This window comes from Catharus ustulatus, chromosome 7 (assembly GCF_009819885.2).
Source record: "Catharus ustulatus isolate bCatUst1 chromosome 7, bCatUst1.pri.v2, whole genome shotgun sequence".
NCBI classification, from domain to species: domain Eukaryota; kingdom Metazoa; phylum Chordata; class Aves; order Passeriformes; family Turdidae; genus Catharus; species Catharus ustulatus.
This window is the reverse complement of record NC_046227.1, coordinates 5,238,133-5,259,055: the sequence shown is the minus strand read 5'-3', so window position 1 is coordinate 5,259,055 and position 20,923 is coordinate 5,238,133. Positions and strand designations below refer to the sequence as shown.

The 20,923-nt window shown below is 34.8% G+C and overlaps 1 protein-coding gene across 4 annotated transcripts in view; it reads left to right on the top strand.

Moving 5' to 3' along the window:
• NCKAP1 (NCK associated protein 1) overlaps positions 1-20,923 on the top strand; it is a 55,687-nt gene that overhangs the window by 12,956 nt on the left and 21,808 nt on the right. For 2 of the 4 annotated variants that reach the window (XM_033064602.2, XM_033064600.1), the window contains 16 exons: positions 8,016-8,102; positions 8,301-8,357; positions 9,374-9,516; positions 9,603-9,693; positions 11,720-11,857; positions 12,506-12,554; positions 13,025-13,181; positions 13,753-13,809; positions 14,338-14,434; positions 14,657-14,763; positions 15,847-15,979; positions 17,221-17,302; positions 17,710-17,768; positions 18,348-18,493; positions 19,003-19,135; positions 20,736-20,855. In XM_033064602.2, the coding sequence (XP_032920493.1) occupies positions 8,016-8,102; positions 8,301-8,357; positions 9,374-9,516; positions 9,603-9,693; positions 11,720-11,857; positions 12,506-12,554; positions 13,025-13,181; positions 13,753-13,809; positions 14,338-14,434; positions 14,657-14,763; positions 15,847-15,979; positions 17,221-17,302; positions 17,710-17,768; positions 18,348-18,493; positions 19,003-19,135; positions 20,736-20,855 (1,656 nt within the window). Of the gene's footprint in view, positions 1-8,009; positions 8,103-8,300; positions 8,358-9,373; positions 9,517-9,602; positions 9,694-11,719; positions 11,858-12,505; positions 12,555-13,024; positions 13,182-13,752; positions 13,810-14,337; positions 14,435-14,656; positions 14,764-15,846; positions 15,980-17,220; positions 17,303-17,709; positions 17,769-18,347; positions 18,494-19,002; positions 19,136-20,735; positions 20,856-20,923 lie in introns of all 4 variants that reach the window. The other 2 variants (XM_033064601.2, XM_033064599.1) reach the window with 1 other exon arrangement.

Here is a 20,923-nt window from a genome sequence, read left to right as displayed (position 1 = left end):
CTTTCATATTGCTCATTTTTGTGTTGAATTTGATTGTGTTAGCAACAAATATACAAGTTCTTAATCAAATTTATGTAAAAATAATAAGTCTATTAAACCATGTTTGGTAAATGCTTCCCTGCTCTCTAAGCTTGGGTGGCAGATCAACTATTAAAAGATAATATACATAGAATTCACTTACTGCAGTTGCACATATGCTTTAAATGTCTTCCAGTTGTTAACTATGAATTTGATAGATATTTAAGGATTTGGTGCTGTGAAATTTATGGAGAGAGATCAAAGAAAACTTGCTGTATTTTGACAATCAGAGTTTTTAAAATAGGACACACTCAAAATATTTTGTCATTGCTGTGTGTTTATTTACTATGAGCCAGCCAGGCCTGTGTTCATTAAGCAGAGTTGACAAAAGCCTACCCTCCTTATGTATGAGCACACTTTAAAGCAGGATTTTGAGCTGTAGCAATAGGAATTGCTGGAGTTTTTATCCTGTAGTCAGAGCTGATGGCATTTCCCTTAGTTATTTACAGGTGTTTCCCATGGAGTGTTGCAACTCCCCAAAAAGAAAAGTGTGATCAGAGATTTAAAAGGTCAAGAAACTAATTGGAACAGAGACACATTTATTAAAGAAATATCACAAAATATTACAAATATCACAAAAGATTACAGCAATGGAAATAGCTAAGAAATCATAAGTTGTGTTTCCTCCTTGCAGTGAAAATTCCAAGACACCCTTTCAGGAAGGGTTTTGGATTTTGTATGTTCAAGTGCAGCAGTTGCCACTGTGTACCTGTGCTTTCAACATGTCAGTGGTGATGGTGCCAAACAAGCTGGCATTCAGTTTTAGAGAGTAGGTAGTGCCTGCTTTTTCAGTTTTTTTTGACCTATTTTAGCTGTTCTTTCTCAGGTATTGTCATCTACAATGTTTTGTGTTTTAGAAATGAGCAACACATTGTTTCAAGAGTATGAGTAGGATTTGCTCTAATCACATGATCTTGAAAAGCTTGAATTTTCATTCTGTTGAAACAAGTAATTCTGTTATATTTGCTATTGATATATTTTTCATCTTTATCCACGGAAAACAGAGTTCCTCCTTCAGTGTTTGACATGCTGAGTCATCAGAGCAATGTCTGACAGTTGCTGATTTTCAGTATTGTACTGAGAGTGAAAGTTTGTGGGCAGCTCAAACAGTGACATGGCTGATGCATCCTTGCTGGCCAGGCTGGAAAATTAAATGGAGTAGTTCATTTTCCAAAGGATTAATTATAGATAAATCTGCACCATATCAATTTGTAACTCTCCTGTTGTTCAAGGGCAGTCCATGTGAAGTTTACACTTGCCCTTTGTTTTGCGTTGTGAATCACATCTTGAAATTGTGCAATTTGAACACTGGGTTCTTAAAGTGTTAATTAAACAGGTCACCAGGATAGTATTGCTGCATACTGTATGAAAAACCTGCAGAGGAAGGAATGTATATAAGCAAAATCTTGAAGGATTCAGAATGTGAGAAACAAACTAGATAGATGGAGTCCTGTTTGAAAGCAAAGTTTCTTCTGTGTTTGGGGGAGCTTTACTATTGATAAATTTTATTTATTTGTAAATAAATTTATTTTAAAATTAACTAAATTTTTGTTTTGAAAAAGCCTTCTAAGCTGCAGATGGCTTCCAAAAAACTTTATAGCTCCACTGTGCTGTGAGTAGGATTTGATAAATGTGTTATCTGCACAGTTAAAGCTCCATGGTTTTGTGTGATGAAGTTGTAGCCCCCTTCTGCTTCCCAAACACCACATATGACAAGTAGTGAGAATATCTGCCTTCTTTCTTGAACATATGTTTTTCTTGGTTTGCTCCTCAGCAATTTCCACATAGAAAAACTTAAATTTTGACATGTCTCTTGGAAAAATTGAGGTTCAGTCATTGCTTTGCACAAAGCACAGCAGTGAAGCATCACTTTGAAGTTTCTAAATGTATGGTTAGTGAGGGAAAAATCAGTTTTCCAGATAATTCTAGTAGATATGTTCTCAATTTTTTTCATATCAATTCAATTTGTATTTTGTATTGACTAGTTTTCTGCTGTATTGTGTCTTTGGGGAATGGAAATAAGATCACTTGGGAGCAGAGGACAAGCAGTTTCCAGTCTACCAGGGATCTGTAGTTTTGAACGAGTTCACTTTACTTTTTGAATTTTTGCCTTTTCTGTTTTAAATCCCAGTGTGTGTTTGGTTTACCTCGTGTCTTTCACAGTTTCAGTTAATAATGAGCTGGTTACGTAACAAATTGGATGGATATGGGAGAGGAGGTGTGGGCACAGAGTGTCTGAACCTCCTTGGCTAAAGCTTATTAGAAGTCATTAATGTGTGCTTTCTTCTGTTAAAAAAGCTAAAACCTACACTTTATAACCAACCTTGATTTTTAATTTGTGATAGGTGCTTCCAGTAATTAGTCTTTTTCGAAACACTTAACAATAATAACCTGATTCTCAATTTTTTTTTCTTTCGGCCCCTGCAAGTGGTACAGCATGTCAAGGAAAATGTCATTTCTTTGCTTGTTTCTAATGAAACATTTAGTACTGTAATTTCATAGGATTAGTGAAGATAATATAGAAAATGTCATCTCTGGAAAAATAACCTTGGGGTCTCAGCTCTGCTGTCTCATGTATTGGTAATCCCTTTTCACAGGTCATTTATTTTTGAGGAAATTATATGGTCATTAAAGCTATCACAACTGTCTTCTTAAGTCTAACTTAAATTATCCCCATATTCAGTAAATGTTAATACTTTTCTCTACCTTTCTGGGATGTTAGATCTCTTGCATGGGAGACTTGACTTTGCAGATAACTTCCAGCTTGCTTAAGCAAAAACAACCCCAACTCCCCAGATTCCACCATAAAACTTAACTGGCCTTTTCCATGCAGATTAAAACCTTTTCCAGGTAAGGGGGTGCCATGCACAGCTGCTTTTTCAGCTCTGTTCTTGCTCAGGGAGCTGATAGTGGTAAAGGACCACAAAAGAGATAAATTTTCCAGAAGTCACTGAGGCAGCAGTTTAGGTTATGGATGTTCTTCCTGCATGAGTGAAGTCAGATGATGACCAGTTATTCTCTGTTCAGATTTGTATGAACTGTTGAGATGTTTTATGCTTGAAAATAGAATATACTAATGATAGTTTATTTTACTATTCACTATTATTTCATATTTTGCAAGAAAATGCAACATATCTTGAAATTACTTAGCTATTCCCTTGCTCTCATATTGCCATACTTACTGTTCTGGTTTTGTATGCAGCAGCTTGTCTGATGTCTTCAGTTACAGGTGTTAGACTGACTTAAAATGTCATATCCTATGTAATAGAATATAATATATAAAGTTTTTCAGTCTAACAGACATTTGTGAGTGAGCATTTTTTTTCATAGCAATTGGAGGAGGTCATGTGAAATCCTGAAAGCTCTTCAAAATGTTTCACCAAGCAGAATTCTCTTAATGTAACATATTTTTTCAAAATAGTATGTACTGTCAGCTACCAAGTTTATTTTCTTGGCTTGACCTTTGACTGGGCCTGAATTTGTGATAGAATAGCATCCGCATGTAATTTTTTATCTTTATTTGTAATAAATCATTGCAGACTGCTGCTGAAATTCATCTAAGTCCATACAAGTCACTTGGCAAGGTAAATAAATCTTGCTCATAGTGTCTGCTGTACCTACAGGGGAGCAATTGTGTGTAACACTTCACCCTCTCCTTCATCACATAAAACTCTCTTTGCTTTAATGCTTGACAATTTAAGAGCTCAGCTTTTAAAAACCAAGAAAATAAACAAAAACAATCCCACTGAGATGGCCTTCCAAAAGTTGTATGAGCTGTAAAAATATGGCAAAAATTGTAAATGAAGGTGAGAGAATGGGGAAATTGTTTCTTATGGCTGGGAGGTAGATCAGATTTTAAAGAGAAGCCTCCCTGCTCCAGTTGTGTGCCATTATTAATTCCCTGGGAATGGTAACAATTATGGAGCATCACAGTTGGCTATTTTCTTTTCAAAACTGTTAACTTAGTGCTAGAAATTTCAAAATAAACTAAAATAGATCTTGTGGTAGAATACATTAGTTATTAAACACATTAAATATTCTATTTTATCTTTTTATATGCAGCACAATAATTCTGAAACTGCTTTTAATTGGAAATAAGAAAACCAAGGACACATCCATCATTCTAGAGTTAATTTACAGAATTTAAAACAGTTTGCTTTTCATTTTATTAGATGCTTGTATCTTTCTCTGTTGTTCTGCTATGGATTTTGAAGATGTAGAATTTGTTTAAATTAATTGAGTTTTTCAAATGTTTGTGTAAAGCATCTATAGGTGACAAGCATAGTGAATATAACAATTGACAGTAAGAGTACTGGCAGTGATGGTTTGCCTCTCTCCAGAAATTTAACAATCAGAATTTATAATAGTGCTTTTTGAGGCTTTTATCCCAACTGGTAAGATTGAGCTGTTGGTATTTTTGCTGTGGACATGGTAATATCTATGTTACTGTAGAAAACAATTGCAAGTGTTTAATGATCAGACTTGCAGGAAAAATATCACACTGACAGAAGAAGCAGAAAATTCACCTTCCTACTGTCTGTTTCCACATCATGGAATAAGACATTTACTGACATGCTGCTGCTACCAGTCAAATAAACATGATAAAAAATTGCAGTGCCTTTTGTTTTTACAAACATAAGACTCTCTGAACAACCTCTTCTAGTTGACTCATATGTCTCATGAGCCATTGAAATTAATTGGTATTTATTCACATGATTAGTATGCTAGGGTTACATCATTTCTCCCTTCTCTGAGCCACTGTGTTCATATAAGATTTGTGAGGTTGTCTTGCACTGTCTGATTTTTTTCTTCTTTTAATGTGCTTTATGTGCTTACATAATTGACTGTGTAAAGATCTTTGGGATTTAATATGAAGAAGGAAAGGCAAAAGTTAAAGTTCCTTCTCCTATAGGTAACATATTCACAAAGTGCTAACTTCAGTCTTTCTTATTTCTAAATAATATTCAAACATGATCAGAGACGTGGTATTTTGTTAACAGACAAAATAAATAATCTCAGATTAATTATTTGAGATTTTTTTAATCTTGCTATATTGTGGTGAAATTCTTACAGGTTTTCATAGGTCTTTAATTCACTTCATTCGACAAAAGTACTGTTGGTATAATTTGTACTTCAAATTCTCTAGGAATAAATAAACTTACAGCTAACCAGTCTACAAGACATAGTCAGCTACAATAAAAATAATCTTTTGATGTTTAAGGAATTATTTCTTCAGTGTATCCTATTTTGGGATGTACCTACTTTTGTTGGTTATTGGAAATTTTCAATAATGAATTGCAGGCTAAGGAAAAAAGCCTCTCACCAAGTACAAATCAATATAACACCAGCAACTTCTAAACAGATGTTAGGAAATTAGTAATGGAAAGTTTTAATGCTGTGGTTGTGCAAACAGCTACACCCACATTCTTGAGTGATAAAAAAAGCAAATAAACATCCAAGACACTGCATGCTTGTAAGCTGTTATTGTAAACATCACTGATCAGGATGTGCTCTATAAATGAAACTTTTTGCCCCATACTGATATAACAGTCTGTTTTATTTTGGTACTACTATTTTAAATAAAAGTTTACTGATCCCTTCAACACTCAACGTTTAAAGAATGGTCATCTTAACTCTCTAGGAAAGTTTTAGCATCACTTAAATATAGATATTTCTGGGAATATTGGTAACAAGGTAAGAATGTGCAGCAGGGATTCCATAATCCTTCGCTGAGTGTGGAAAATCCCTCCCTATACTCTACAGCTTCACAGAATTTCTGAGAATTTATTATTTCTTTTGTGATCATTGTTTCCAGCACCATCTCCCTTTCTGGCATATCTCCCCATTTCACATATTGTGGCTTGAAGCTGAATGTCCTGCAGGAATGGCCATTCACTCAGTAATTGTTGTACCAAAATAGGTGTAGTGTACAGCAGCCTATAAGCTTGAGTCTCCTTTGCATTGCACTTTGCTTACTAGGAGTTAGGATTGCAGTGGAAAAATTTTATTAAAGGGATGTACAGTAGTGGCGAGTTTTTTTTTTTTCAGATTCCTCTGGTTCACACTTGTATTAGTTACACAGTAAAAAAACTATTTCTGCTTAGTCTTTTACAAAGTGGCAAAAAATGCTTGAAGTGCTAGGGCAGGGTGCAAAATGAAAACCACTCAATTGAATTTTTATTGTGGAAGAACTGTTGACTGATGAAGCAGTCCTGAAAGTACAAAGCAGACTTTTCCTCTGGAGTGGTTCTAAGTGATCTGAAGGTGTACAGACTTACTGGAGCTCTGGAGTCTGTGTATGATGATGCTGCATGCTTCATTTTCTGAGCTCAAGGCAGTTGAAGTTAAAGTTATATATTGGAAAAAGTATAGCTTTCATCCTCATGCTGAGGATCAGAATACAAGTCATGGGATTTGAAAACAGATTTTTGTGCAGCAGCAGATTAAATGGAAATAACAAAATAAACACATGTACTTGCACCTCTTTCAGTTCAGCCTTTACTGATGCCTGTGTGAAAGAGACCTAAATAAAATATGGGCAGGCATTCAAAGTCCAGTCTTTTGCAGTGGTTTAAGAGTAGGCAGGAGTATTTTATCATGTAGCCATTCTGATTTGCTCGTAACTCTATTCCTGCCTTCTGTGGCAATAATAAAAGGTGTTATGGCTCAAGACTTCTGAAAGATCATCATCACCTCTGAAAATTCAGAGGAGAGAAGCAAAATTTATTTTATATATGATACCTAACTGTGATCCAGGCAGTTTGTTTTACGAATTTAGAGGAATTTTGATGCTTTACATAAAACTGAGAATACAGAGCACAGCTTTATAAAAGAGAGTGAGCTGAGGAAGAATACTCAGTTCTTAACCTCTTGTGAAAATAAGCTAATCGATTTGAAGCAGCTTTTTAATCTGTCTTATAATTGATTGCTCTTGTTGAGAAAATGATTTTATTTAAGTTGATCATCTTTAATTTGAAATCTTGCAGATTTTTGGAAGGCACTTTTTCCTATTGTGACTGCTTTAACTCAATTCCTGTATCAGGAAAGAGACATAATTTGTAGCGAATATTGCCAGTTAAATATTTGGATGTTTGCAGTGCTGTGAGATTGTCCTACATAGTTAAACAGAATAGCTGTTCACTAACAGCTGCTTTTTTGTGTTCTTAATTGTCTAAGTGATGAGTCTGGTTCCTTCAGAAAATCTTGAAAAATAAATGGTATTTCATTGTCTGTTTAAAATAAATTTTAAAAAAATCCATGTGAATTATTTTACCTTTGTATTCACGTTTGCCTCTTCCATTTTATCCACAAGTGTCTAATGCTAGTGTTTTGCTTCTTTTATGTTTCTTTATTTTGTTGCTTTTGTTTGAATGTATTATTGTGTTTATATGGAACTGGTCAAAGAACCGTTACTGTATTTTATGTTTGTATCTACATTTTATTTTGCATGCTTAACGTGGCTTTGCCTGGATATTCTTTTTGGTAAGTTCAGAATTTAAAAGCATAATGTTTTTCTGTAGTAAAGTTTGTAACCTGCCACCTTATTTTCTTCCACCTCAAGTAACATAATTATTTTGGTTTTGGCATACTGATTTGTGCTCATGTACTGTTCTGCTTTTGCAAATTATACATATGATAACATAATACTTTTCCTAACTACCATTTTCATCTCTAGCTGAGCTAAACAACATGACTCTGGTACTAATGTGTACTAATGTAACTTTTATCTTCAAAATGTAGTTGGCAGCTGTTAAAATGATCAGTGCTGAGAACTCTGTGTGCATTTGACACACACAGAACCTCAGTGTTAGAAAACCATTACAGCTTCTTTGCATAGCCTGGTGGTTACTCTGCGCTTCACAGGTATTACTTTTCAGCATTCTTCTCAAGAACTTCTAAGAACAGTGTGCATGTTTCTTTTTCTCTTTTAGCAACAGCTTGCTCAGCTCCAGAAAGAAAAATCAGAGATTTTGAAGAACCTGGCGTTATACTACTTCACGTTTGTTGATGTTATGGAATTTAAGGTAAAGTATTACAAATGCCTAAGTTGTTCTGTCACATAAGGTTTATGTAATTTTGTTCATGAAATAACACTATATAATGAAATAACTGATCTTAGAGCTCCGTTCTTTGAATAAAAAAGAAAAATGAAGCTCCATCACTAATTGTAATGTGATTTAATTTTCTCTTTTTAAACTAAAGTTATTCCTTTATTTTTCAAGGACCATGTCTGTGAGCTGCTAAACACTATTGATGTCTGCCAAGTCTTCTTTGATATTGTAAGTTTCTAGGTTTAAACTTTCCAAAATGCTTCTATTCAAAGTTATGTGGGGAGAAGGATTTGCTTTTGTTAGTTCAAGAAACGTCACATCTGTAGTTATAAATGCAAGAGAAATAAAAACAATGTAGGGTTCAGATTTTTAACTTTTATGATAGAGAGATAGACCTTTCTCAATAGGCCTCTTATGGACAGTAGTAACAGTATTGTTACCAAATATAAGAATTTTTCACTAGTTTTTGACTTATTGCACCTGTAAGATAATTCCTAGTTATCTGTATGCTTAGGCCTTGTGAGACTCATAAGGCATGACTATTACTGGTATCCACCTAAGCTATGTGAGGAGGTCAATTTTGGTGTTGACTAAAGCAACTATAAAAGCATCAAAAAGTCATATATTTTAAACAAAACCAACCCCTCCCCCCAAAGAAAGAAAGAAAAAAAAAGAAAAACAAAAAAACCCCCACCAAAAAATCACCAACAAACAAACATAGAAAAAAGTCCCCAAAACCCCAAAAGAAAACCTGCAACACCTTTTCCTATTGGTTTCTATTTTCTTGATGTTCTTAATGTCACCTTGTTAGATTTTATCATTATTCTAAATTTGACCAACTTAGATTCATAATGTGAAAAAGAAACAAGTATGTATTCTGTCAATGATGTTACAAGGCCAGTGGGATATGTGCTAATCTTTTACATGAGAGTCTTATTAAAATACAGTTCATAGGCACAGCACTACTGACTGCTTAGTAAACAAGAAGAGCTTTCCTATCTGTCTGCTAATCTGTGATATTTGAGCCTGGAAGGATTTATTTGGAGACTTTGCTTTCATGATTGCAAACAGTTCTGGGAATCTGAATTAATAAATTAAGGTTATACAGACCAGGACAAGAACTTTGTTCAAAAGACAGCCCATTGTATTTAAAAATGCTGAGAATTGGTGGAAATTTAAGGAAAAATGTTTTATGCTTGTTTGTAAAAGCTTTTAAATTATAATTTACTGGTTTTCGTTTCTAGACTGTAAACTTTGATTTAACAAAGAATTACCTAGACTTGATTATAACCTACACAACACTAATGATCCTGCTGTCCCGAATTGAAGAAAGGAAAGCTATCATTGGATTGTATAACTATGCCCATGAAATGACACATGGAGCAAGGTAAAAAATTGATTGTATAACAGATGTGTGTAATGTTAATGACAGTAATGGCTACACCACAGTGAATTGTTTGTTGTTGCTTTTAGCGACAGAGAATATCCACGCCTTGGCCAGATGATTGTGGATTATGAAAATCCTTTAAAGAAAATGATGGAGGAATTTGTACCTCACAGTAAAGTAAGTAACTACTTTTCACAAGCATGAAGTAACCTTAATTGGGAAAAACAGAGATAAAAAGTAAATATGCAAGAGTTTGTTTTGTCAAAGGCCATTTGCTATATATTTTACATGAGATTTTTGCTTTCACTGAATGTCTAGGGCTGGAGATTGATACTCTATTAAAAAGTACAACCTACAGGAATACAGGAATGATAAAACTGGTTAATAAGGTATCATTTTATTCACTAAGGATTAGAAATTAATTAAAAATCAGTTGTGGTTCATCTGAGAATAGCTATTTCTGTGTTTTGTGTAGGCCTATAGCTTGAAATTAGAGATTGACAATGTTTCTGTGAAGTTGGTTGTTTTGCTGGATTGCTGTCCTAGATGAATGTGATTTTCTATTTTGTAACCTGAGGGGTTTTGTTTTGGATTGTCCTTAAGCTGGAAATCCTGGAGATCACTACTGCCTCTTTAAGAGTAGCTTCTGTACTCAAAAACTGACACTGCTGAGGTGCCCTCACTGAATTAAAGGAGCTCAATTCCTTTAGTCCTTTTTGAACAGATGTTTCTAACTTTCTGTTCTTACACAATTGGTTGTGTTGCAGTTCCATGATGTTTTATCTAGGCTATATTTTCATGTAAGAATACCTTGGAAAAGTTACAGAAGCCTCACCAAAGTCAAAGTGTATCCTGCTTTATCACTTCCCATTTGTTCACTAGATTTGCTATTCTGTCAAAGGCAACTAGATTTCTCTGATCAGGACTGACCAACTATTATGAAGATGTCACTTTCTAGGTGCTTGCAAATTAATTGAATAGCAATTACCACTTACTTTGGAATCTTGGGCAGTAACTTCAGTTACATTCTAAGTTACTAGAGTCTGAAGTTTTTAAGGTTTGGGTTTTTCTTCACCTGTTTTGAAGTTTAGCTACTGGTTGTGTTTTCCTTCTCTAGTTTTCTTGAGATTTTTCTCGATTTCCTTAAACTTTTCAGTATTGTCACTAGAAGTTCAGAGTTTTGCAGCTACTTTCCTGAGTGCTCTGAAATGAAGTAGTTTCCAATACTTCTAACTTGTCTGTTATCTTACTGTTGTTGCACTTTACGCGATTTCTATCTTGTTAAGACTTGCTTAGCTAAGGATCTCATTTACAAGTTATCTTTTCTGGTGCACATTTTAGCAAAGATGCTTTACTTGTCAGTATTATCTTTGTTTATACTCTGGTATTTAATAGTGGATCAGTCCTTTCAATTGAAACATTTGCAAAGATGCCTTTTAGGGTGATTTTTGCTCTTGTGCTTATTCTGTGCTAGAAGTATAAATTGGAGTCAGGGATCTTTTCAGGTGCCAGGCTACAGAAACATCCTTGGGAATAGAAGTGAAACTGCACACTTAAGTTGTCATTCTGTAATCCCACTGCTTTGCAGCAAAGCAGGCAGTTGTTGTTTCCTCCTTTACATTAGCTTCAGCAGATGACTTGGGTTTTTTTGCCTGGGTGATCTTCTCTGCTCTCACACTGCTCAGATCTGACTCCCTGAGGATTCATTCAAGCACCAGTATTGGTACAGAAGTCAGGGAAAAGACTTGGGCTACACTTGCCTGGATAAGCTTAATTTGCTACAAAGATATTCCTGCAGACATTATCTACTCAAAACAATTACAGTTTGCTACCATAGGGAAAGACATAAAGGGAGTGGAAGTACATGCAACAACTGGGATGCTTGAATAAATAGTGAACAACTTCCAGTTGTATGTGACAGGGCTTTTGTGCCTTTTTTTGGGTTTTTTCCACATCTTCTTATTCTGAACTCAGAATTTTGTAACTCTAACTAAAAATAATAGAAATCAAACTCTCTTGCTTTTTTGCATCCTTCCTCTAGCCTGGAATAGTCTTCTGTATGTTAAATAAACTAAATGCAATGGGGTTTAACCTTATGTTTAATTTCAAAACTAGTTCACTAAATGTTTTGATGACTGTTAGTAATAATGCTGATACTGAGAAATAGTACTTGCCATTCACTAATCATTAGCCTTCTTTGTAGTCCCTTTCAGATGCTCTGATTTCACTCCAGATGGTCTATCCTCGACGAAATCTCTCAGCTGACCAGTGGAGAAACGCACAACTACTGAGCCTCATCAGTGCCCCCAGTACCATGCTTAATCCTGCACAGTCTGACACAGTATGGTCTTTTAATTTACATTCTGTGATAGAGTTAACTCAGGTTTTCTGTAAAATAGTTGTCTGTTGGATTACCTCTATGTGACTTTTAATCAGGGAAGTAAATATGCTGATTAGTACAGGGGAAAAGTTTTGTCTCATTAAAATTTGTTACATTAACTCATGCCTTCAGTTTCAGTAATTTGATGACCAGAAGATGAAGGGAAGCAATGTTAACTTCTGCAGTTGTAGAGGGGAGGAATCCTCTCAGGTGTTTGTGAGGCAGGAGGCTGGAAATCAGAACTGGTCCTTCCTTTAAAGTTTGTGTTTTTACTTGCTGCCTCAGTTGTGATATAATGGTTCTCTTCCTGAAAAAAATTGAAGCTTTAGCAGCTGTCAAGTTGTGATTAGTATCCATCCAAAACTTTTAATTCTTAAATATTGTTAAATACGATATTGATTTTTTAAAAAATTGTCAAAATTTATTCAAGGTGTTGAAGGGTATGGAAGCTTACTTAATATTCCAACCCTCAGTTTCTGAAGTGCTGAAACACTGAATCACTGTTAGTGGTCAGCAGCCTTCTATGATTCATCAGCATTTTAGGCTTTGTGCCTTTTTGCTAAAAAGTACTTATAACTAGTGTGCTACAAATTACTATTTTTTTAACAGATGCCGTGTGAATACCTATCTCTGGATGCAATGGAAAAATGGATCATTTGTGAGTAAAATATTCTGAAAATGCCCATGGTTGTATTAAAAAAATTGGTAAACATGTAAAACACTTTGCTTTCTGTACTGTACAATAGCTGTTGTATTGAAATAACATTCTAGCGAGCTTGACTAAATTTCATTTGTACTAACATGCAGTGAAGCTAAAATTGAGCATGTGCTGCTGAAATAGTGTGTCATCAGTTTGTTCCAGAATTTGACTGAAAGTGAGGGCTTCAGTAATTCTGATGAAAATAGTCAAGTAGTATCAGCATAAAGTAATGACTTTCACAAAAATATTGCTAAAATACCTCCATAGAAGTGGGGAGGTATTTTTAATATATTAGAAAATGTTATCCACTAAAGAGTTTAATAATGATATTTGCAAACTATTTAAGACAAAATACATAATCATCTCACTGTTCTCTTACTGTCTTTGTGCATCTGATTTGTGACATACATCACTGTGAACTTTTGAAGTTGGATTTATTTTGTGCCATGGAATCCTGAATAGTGATGCTACAGCTTTGAATCTTTGGAAACTTGCACTTCAAAGCAGCTCTTGCTTGGCTCTGTTTCGAGATGAGGTGTTCCATATTCACAAAGCTGCAGAAGATTTGTTTGTAAACATAAGAGGGTAAGCTTTTGTTCTCCTTTTAGAATCTCTGCTAAAAACACCATAGTTCTTGAAGAACTATTTCATACAGATTACTTCTGCTTCACATAAGTTCTGCTTAGGTACACAAACATTTTTGCTTGATATTTTGGCTGTTTCTTTCATGCATAAGTTTTAGAGGCTTGATTTCATAACCACACCTTTTTTATCTCAGTTCTGAAAGCCTGGTGAGTCAGTCTCTAAAATGGCAAGTCTGTAAGATTAATGATCTCACCCACAAATCTTGATTTACTGAAGGGAAATGATGTTACCAATGTGGAGGTGGCTTGAAAAATTGCATCTTGCTGCGCTGTTTCTGCTGTACATTATATGAAAACTCAGAAACAAAGTTGAGACCTCTACCAACAAACACCAGGAACACTTCAGTAGAAAGTATTTTTGGTTTGGATAGCTAGTTTTGGCATTTAGCTCTTCTCAGGAGCTGGTTTTCTGCTATATCCTACTTGCTATAACATTGTAGCTCCTCTCAAGTCCCACTCAGCTCTTTCTAAAACTGATTCTTATAGCATATCTGGTTGGTTTTTACTTGCAGCTACAACAAGCGTATTAATGACATCAGAGAGTGCAAAGAAGCTGCTGTTTCACACGCGTAAGTGTCTTAAAAAGTTCTTCTGGCAGATGTTAGGGATTGGTTTTCTTAAAACAAAATCATAAAGATTGTACAAATAGAATTTGTCAGGTACTGAATTAGTCATGCATTTTCAAATCAGATAATTTACTGATTTGTCTTTTAAATGTGGATTTGCTTAATTTAATTATCGATTTAATTCCCAAATTTTAGATTATTTTTCAAATTATCAGGATGGAAGCATTTCGTTTATTCGTTAGTTATATTTTGTCTGATTACAAAATGTGACTGCAGATTAAATAGAAATGTTTTAATGTAGTCAAGTGCACATCACAGAGGGGGCAGAGAACTTGGGGTTTAAATTTATTGATGCTTCCAGAATATACGGTGTTGGGGATGAGGATACCGATTTCCTGAACCTCCTTCTTCAAAATTCTGAATCTTTGAAATTGGTATAATATAATCTGCTTATGTTGGGTCTTAAATGCTTTTGAAAAATCAAGTATTCTGTGGCTAGTACAGTGGATAATGTGTGTTCTTTTGATGCAGGGGTTCAATGCATAGAGAGAGACGCAAGTTTTTACGTTCTGCACTGAAAGAACTAGCCACTGTCTTGTCTGATCAACCAGGCCTGTTGGGTCCCAAGGTAACTGACAGCTTTTATGGTTTGCATTTGTGCAAAAAGCAGTGTATTTCTCAATTGAAAATCCAATATTTATTTTCTTTGAGGGGGAAAAGCTCTTCACTTTGAGAAAATCTACTTAGTTTTTTTAATTCTTGGGTTTTAGAGACTAGTTGCATCTTGAGTGCACCAACTATTCAACTGTTGTATATATTGATAAGCTTATGAACAATTTTTGTTTTTCAGGCACTTTTTGTATTTATGGCGTTATCTTTTGCTCGGGATGAAATTATTTGGCTCCTTCGTCATGCAGATAACATGCCAAAGAAGAGCGCAGATGATTTCATAGATAAGTATGTTCATTTTTAATGCAATACCTTCAATACTAGAATTTCACAGACAAAATAAATTTGAAGGCAGTGGAATCTCAGAAAAGGTTGGAATGGAATCTCAGAAAAGGCTATATGGAGCAGCTGAGAATGTTCAGAAAATTTTTACTTGGGAATATTAAATGTCCCATCAAAACAGAAAGCTGAAACTACTGTTCTAGATATTGGAGCACATAATAGAAAATTAATTTATAAAATAAAAATATTTTGTTTATTTGACTTTCAATAGGCAAAAATAAAACTTTTTCATGTCTTCACTGATTTTTGCATTGATCAAATCTATGAAGGAGGCAAGAAAACTTTCAAAAAGCTTTATTTGTTGATTTGTAGATTTTCTTATAGCAAAGCTACCTTTAAAATCAGCTAAGCTTTATTTATGTAATATAGCATTAGTGGCACCATAAACAGAGGGTAAAAATGATAATATGATTACAAGATCTTACAAGTGTGGATAAGTAGGAGAATTTTGAATATTATTGGACACAAGATTGAACTGAAAGACTGCAGGATGTTAAACAAATAACAATCACAAGGCCATTTATAGAGCTGGAGTGGGAAAATCTTGGATTCCTTCAGCTGGATTTAGATGCTAAGGAAAGATGGAGGTTCCAGAGCCTCTCTGAAACAACTTGTGCCAGTATTTAACCATCTTCATGGCTTGGGGGAAAAAAAACCACAAAAGCAGTTACTAAACTTTCACTTTTCAAGTTTAACTGTTTTTTGAGAAAAACATTTTTTCAAATTGAGGTGTACAGAAGAGCAGCTTGTTCAGAAGTGAACAGAATAGTTATACAAACCTTGGAGGATTACTGTGGTGTTATCCTGCTAACTTATGTCCTGTTGAGTGGATTTGACCTTGCAAAGAAAATTATCTATGTAAGCTCTTCTTACAGCATTAACAAATATTTTCATACAGAAATTAGCTGTTGATGATTGTTTTAAAAGCAAGATATAGGAGGAAATCCCCTTGAGAAGCATCCCACTGATAGAAATTTGTTTTAATATTGTGAGTGATGTTTGTAAACTTTTCCTTGTCTTTCTGCCTAGGCACATAGCTGAGCTAATATTCTACATGGAGGAGCTCAGGGCACATGTACGAAAATATGGACCAGTGATGCAGAGATACTATGTGCAGTATCTCTCTGGTTTTGATGCAGTGGTCTTAAATGAGCTTGTTCAGGTATGGCAACATCATGGTTCTGGGTTCTCAAATGCAAATTTTAACAAGGGCTGCTAGTCCAAAATGACATTATAAAATGCATACCAGTTTGTGGATTTTGAGGAACTTCACGGAATAAAACAAATTAACTTCCTGTTTTATTCTGGCATTTAGAGTTGTACTTATGGTTTCTGTATAGAATGACAGTATATCCCAAGTTGGAAGGGACCCACAAGGCTCAAAGTCCAGCTCCTGGCCCTGCAGAGTTCACCCCAGCAATCCCACCCTGTGCCTGAGAGTGTTATCCAAATACTCCTGGAGTTCTGGCAACCTTGGGGCTGTGAACCAAGCCCTGGGGATCCTGCTTAGTGCCTGACTACTCTCTGAGAGAGGAACCTTTTCCTAATACCCAACCTAAACCTTCCCTGATAGCATCATGAGTGGTATGAATTTATATACTTCAGTATTCATATATGGATATTATGAAGCACTGTTATGTTTAAAGTTTTGTTTGAAACAGATGCTGTCACTGAAGGGATGTACAAACCTTTTCTTACCTAGCCCAACCAAGAAATTATAAACTTTCTGAAGTGCTTTGGTTTTATCCCCTAGTGACCCCACTAGATCAAGCCCAAACTGAAACAAGGGGAAAAATGAGCTTGAATTTTAGTTGCCATTAATTCATAATAGCTATCAAGCACCAGATTAGACAAGTAATTGAGTAGTAATTTGGATTTTTTTCAGGCTTTAGGTTTCAATGTCAGTTATTGCTGGAATTATGAGAAACTTCTGCATTGCATTACTTACCAGAAATGTGGACCTATTAATGGTTGAAATGAAAAAGATTTGTCACATTTGAATGTTTAGTAAAATAATTTTGAATTTTTAATTTAAAAAATTGGCAGAGGGGTTTTTTTGGAGGTAAAGTGATGCTGCCATGGGCTCCATTATATCCTGCTGTAGCCAGGTTTTCTTTGCAGACAGGACAGAAAATGTAGTATAGCTATGTTTATTACAGTTGTTCCCATTTTGAGCTGATACTGCTTTGGAAGCAGTCTTTTCTGGGTATTTGTCATCAACCAATGAATTAAAAAGTGAAAAGCTATTAAATAGCAGTATTTGAAATATTCCACTGATTAAGCTACCTCTTGTAGGTTTTTGAACATTTCAGAGTATAACAGATAAATGGGGCATGGATATTGACGTTGTTTCTTAAAGCAAGCTTAAAGTAATAATAATAATAGCAACAACATTTATTTTAGAATCTTTCAGTGTGCCCAGAGGATGAGTCAATCATCATGTCCTCTTTTGTAAACACAATGACTTCACTAAGTGTGAAACAAGGTAAGTTTAAATGATCTTGGAAAACTGGTAACAGACTGGCAGATTACGCTGAAAAGTTTCATCACTTTTGTTTCATGTAATCACTAGAGGGAGATAAACTGCATTTGTTCCCTTGTTTCTCTTTCATTGTTGTATCTGCTCCTTGTGGTGTGTCCCTTTTCCAAAGGATGCTATTGGGTAGTAATCCTATCTTTTAATATATTTAAAGTATTACACGTCTTTTCATCTTGGTATTTTAATTCCTCTTACTGCAGCTGTACTGGATCAAAATTCTTGGGTAAAAACATGAGGTTCATTACCCAAATGATGCTTTATTACTTCAGGGTTTTTAGAAGGTCTGATATACTATATCTGAATTTGTTATAATTTTCTAAGGGCTTTCTGTTCTGTATTTTTCCCTGATGCAGTTGAAGATGGAGAGGTATTTGACTTCAGAGGAATGAGGTTAGATTGGTTTAGATTGCAGGTAAGAATTGATAAATATGCATGACATTTTGGTTTTAAGTTAGTGAAATATTTCATAGTTACTACTGTTCTAGATTACTCTTAGACTGCAAGTGGGTGACAGGCTAGCTAAAAATAATTTACTCTTAAAATCAAACATACTTTAACAGATAATTTGCTATGTTGTGATACAACTTTATCTGCTTTGGGCCCTTTTTACAAATCCTGCCTTGGGGTGTTTATAACAGTTCAGAAATAGAATGTGTTGAGGCTGAACTGTTTGGTGGGTGTGCAGAGTGTGATTCAGCGTGTCTGCACTGCTTAGGGAGAGCTTACAAGTTTGTGTTTTGCCAATTTGTTCTGTGAATTAGTGACATATTCAGTTTAGAGACTTCACTGAAAGGCAGTTGGCTTTTTTGAAGCTCTAGTGGGAAGAGAAGAATCCCTGCATTTTAATTATGCAGGTGACTGTGCATAGGGCAAACAATATTTAACGTTGGTATTGAGCAATAGCAACGGAATTTGCACAAAAGCAAATTAAAAGCAGATATAACATATCTTTATGTTATTGTGTATGTTATTTATGGTGTTGTCTTTCCAGGCCTACACGAGCGTTTCTAAAGCCTCGCTTGGTCTTGCGGACCATAGAGAACTGGGAAAAATGATGAACACGATCATTTTCCACACAAAAATGGTCGATTCTTTGGTGGAGATGTTGGTTGAAACCTCAGATCTTTCCATCTTTTGGTATGCTACTAATCTGGCTGTACAAGTGTTTTTTTATTATTATTTTTTAAATTGTCCTTGCAAGTGTAATTTTTAAATAGCACACTTTGTAGAGAGATGGTGCATTGGAAGAATCTATTGGAATTTCTGGTTTCTAGCAGAATTAGTTTGGAAAAGGTATTTATGAACATCTGTCGGAGATATTCTCCAAGCAGTCATATAATTGATCAGGAATCATTTGCAACTTTTTCCTTAAGACTTTCTGGCAAAAAGTGCAAGTTTTTTACAATCTCTATGTGGCAAATGTCAGAATAAAAATATGATTATAATAATAGTAATGTAAAATAGATGTGCAAATAAAATACATTAGAAGTGAGTGCAGAAATCTCAAACAGAAATTATGAAAGTGTGGGGCAGTTTTTGGTATAGAAAATGTGTTTATGGTCACATTTGGTTTGTAAAGTAAACCTTATTTGCAGAAAAATAAATATATTTAAATGTGTGATTAATAACTGATGAATTCTGTTCAGTTTTTATAGTCGTGCTTTTGAGAAGATGTTTCAGCAGTGTTTGGAGCTTCCCTCTCAATCAAGATACTCAATTGCATTCCCACTGCTTTGTACTCACTTTATGAGCTGTACCCATGAACTCTGCCCTGAAGAGGTAATTTTTAAATTTTAGTTGTTTTCATCTCTTATTCAACATAGAGTGAACTAGAGCTGAACACTGCAAGAAACTTTGTCATGGAAATCTAATATGTGAGGGAAGAGAGTGGTAAAAATGGAGATAAAACAAGTAGATATTTTGTTACATGACTCTTCATGCAGAAATCTCTAAATCCTTTTCTCAAGTGAGAAAGCATTACGATCTTTGCTTTAAAGAGGGATTAGCTAGGGTACAAACATTAGGTGACTTTTCAGGTTTATATGCTAATAAATCCCTTATGTCTGTTAAAACTTAGAAAAAGCAGTTTTCCTGTTAAATACTTCATAAACTCATAGTTGGGAGAAGGAAATAGGAAGTTGAGGGTTCTGTGTGGCTTGTTACAGTTTAATTCAGTAAGAAAACAAAAAAATAAGTGATACACAGTATAATGCAAGCATTTGCTTTGGTCAGAACTGGGTAATGGAAACCTTGTTGGTTTGAATTGGAATTTAAAAAATACTTGAATCTGAGGAAATTCTTTCTATTTTTGTTGTACTAAAGGATTTATGCCCTTACATTTCCTGTATGTTCATTGACTTTGGAATTAGTCTGGGAGTCAACTTTGCCATGTATTGCTCATGAAAGTGTTCTTTTCATTCTTAACAGTGCTCATCTGAAACAATTAGTTGAATAAGATTTATTGTAATATACACAATATGGGGTTTTCTTAGTTAAACACAAAATTATTTTCTGTTAAACTTAATTGCAATATACATCTATATGGGTATTTTCCTTGTATGCCTTCTTTAAATAGCTGCCAATGCTATTTATATTAGACAAGCATTAAAAAGTTTCCAGGAAAGCTTAATCCTTCAGGACAAGAGACATCTTTGAGAACAGTTATAGTAACAGTAAGAAATCAGTAACCAAAATCCACTAGACACTAGTTACTGTGCATTCAGCTGCAGCAAGCACATTTTGTCACAGCCAGCAGAACTTGAAATTCAATATCTGAGTTGTATGCCTTGGTAACGATTATAATTTTGGAAAAATAATCTTTGCTCTGCTGTGCACTGAGTGTAATAATGTGGCTGATAGAAAGTAAACATCAGTGGTGAAAGGAGGATTTCAGCAAGACAGAGACTGTGCTTGTGCAGCTCCAGTGACAAAGGAACAGAATCCAGAAATTAATGCAGCAGGGTTTTATTGTGGACTTTTCAGTGATCTGAAGAACACTGCTTTCTCTATAGCTTGAGTTGCATGCTCTTTTCCCCCTAGACTTAGTATTGGCGCTTATTAATGAAGAGGGCATTCACAGAGACCTTGGAATATTGGACACATTAATGTAGTTTTTGTCCAAAATTAAATGTGAAAACTTTCTTCTTCAAAGTTTTTTTTACCTCTTTTTACAAAAAAATATTTTTAATGATGACTTTGAAAGTTTTGTGGTTCAAATTGCTTACAAAAAGAAAAAAATAGCCTAGAGTCAAGATTATTGAGGACTAATTAATTTATTATTTCCCATATCCTAGTTATATGATCAGTGAACTGTTCTCTGCAGTATTGTAGGACTGACGGGAAACTGAAAATTCTGCTTCTTTTTCTCCTGTTTTAACAGCGACATCACATTGGAGATCGTAGTCTTTCCTTGTGTAACATGTTCTTGGATGAAATGGCTAAACAGGCTCGAAATCTTATCACAGACATTTGCACAGAACAGTGTACACTGAGTGATCAGGTGGGTATGGTTGTATTTTAATTTTAATTCTCCTTTGAGATTTTATCCACTCAACTTTCTGGGTATTT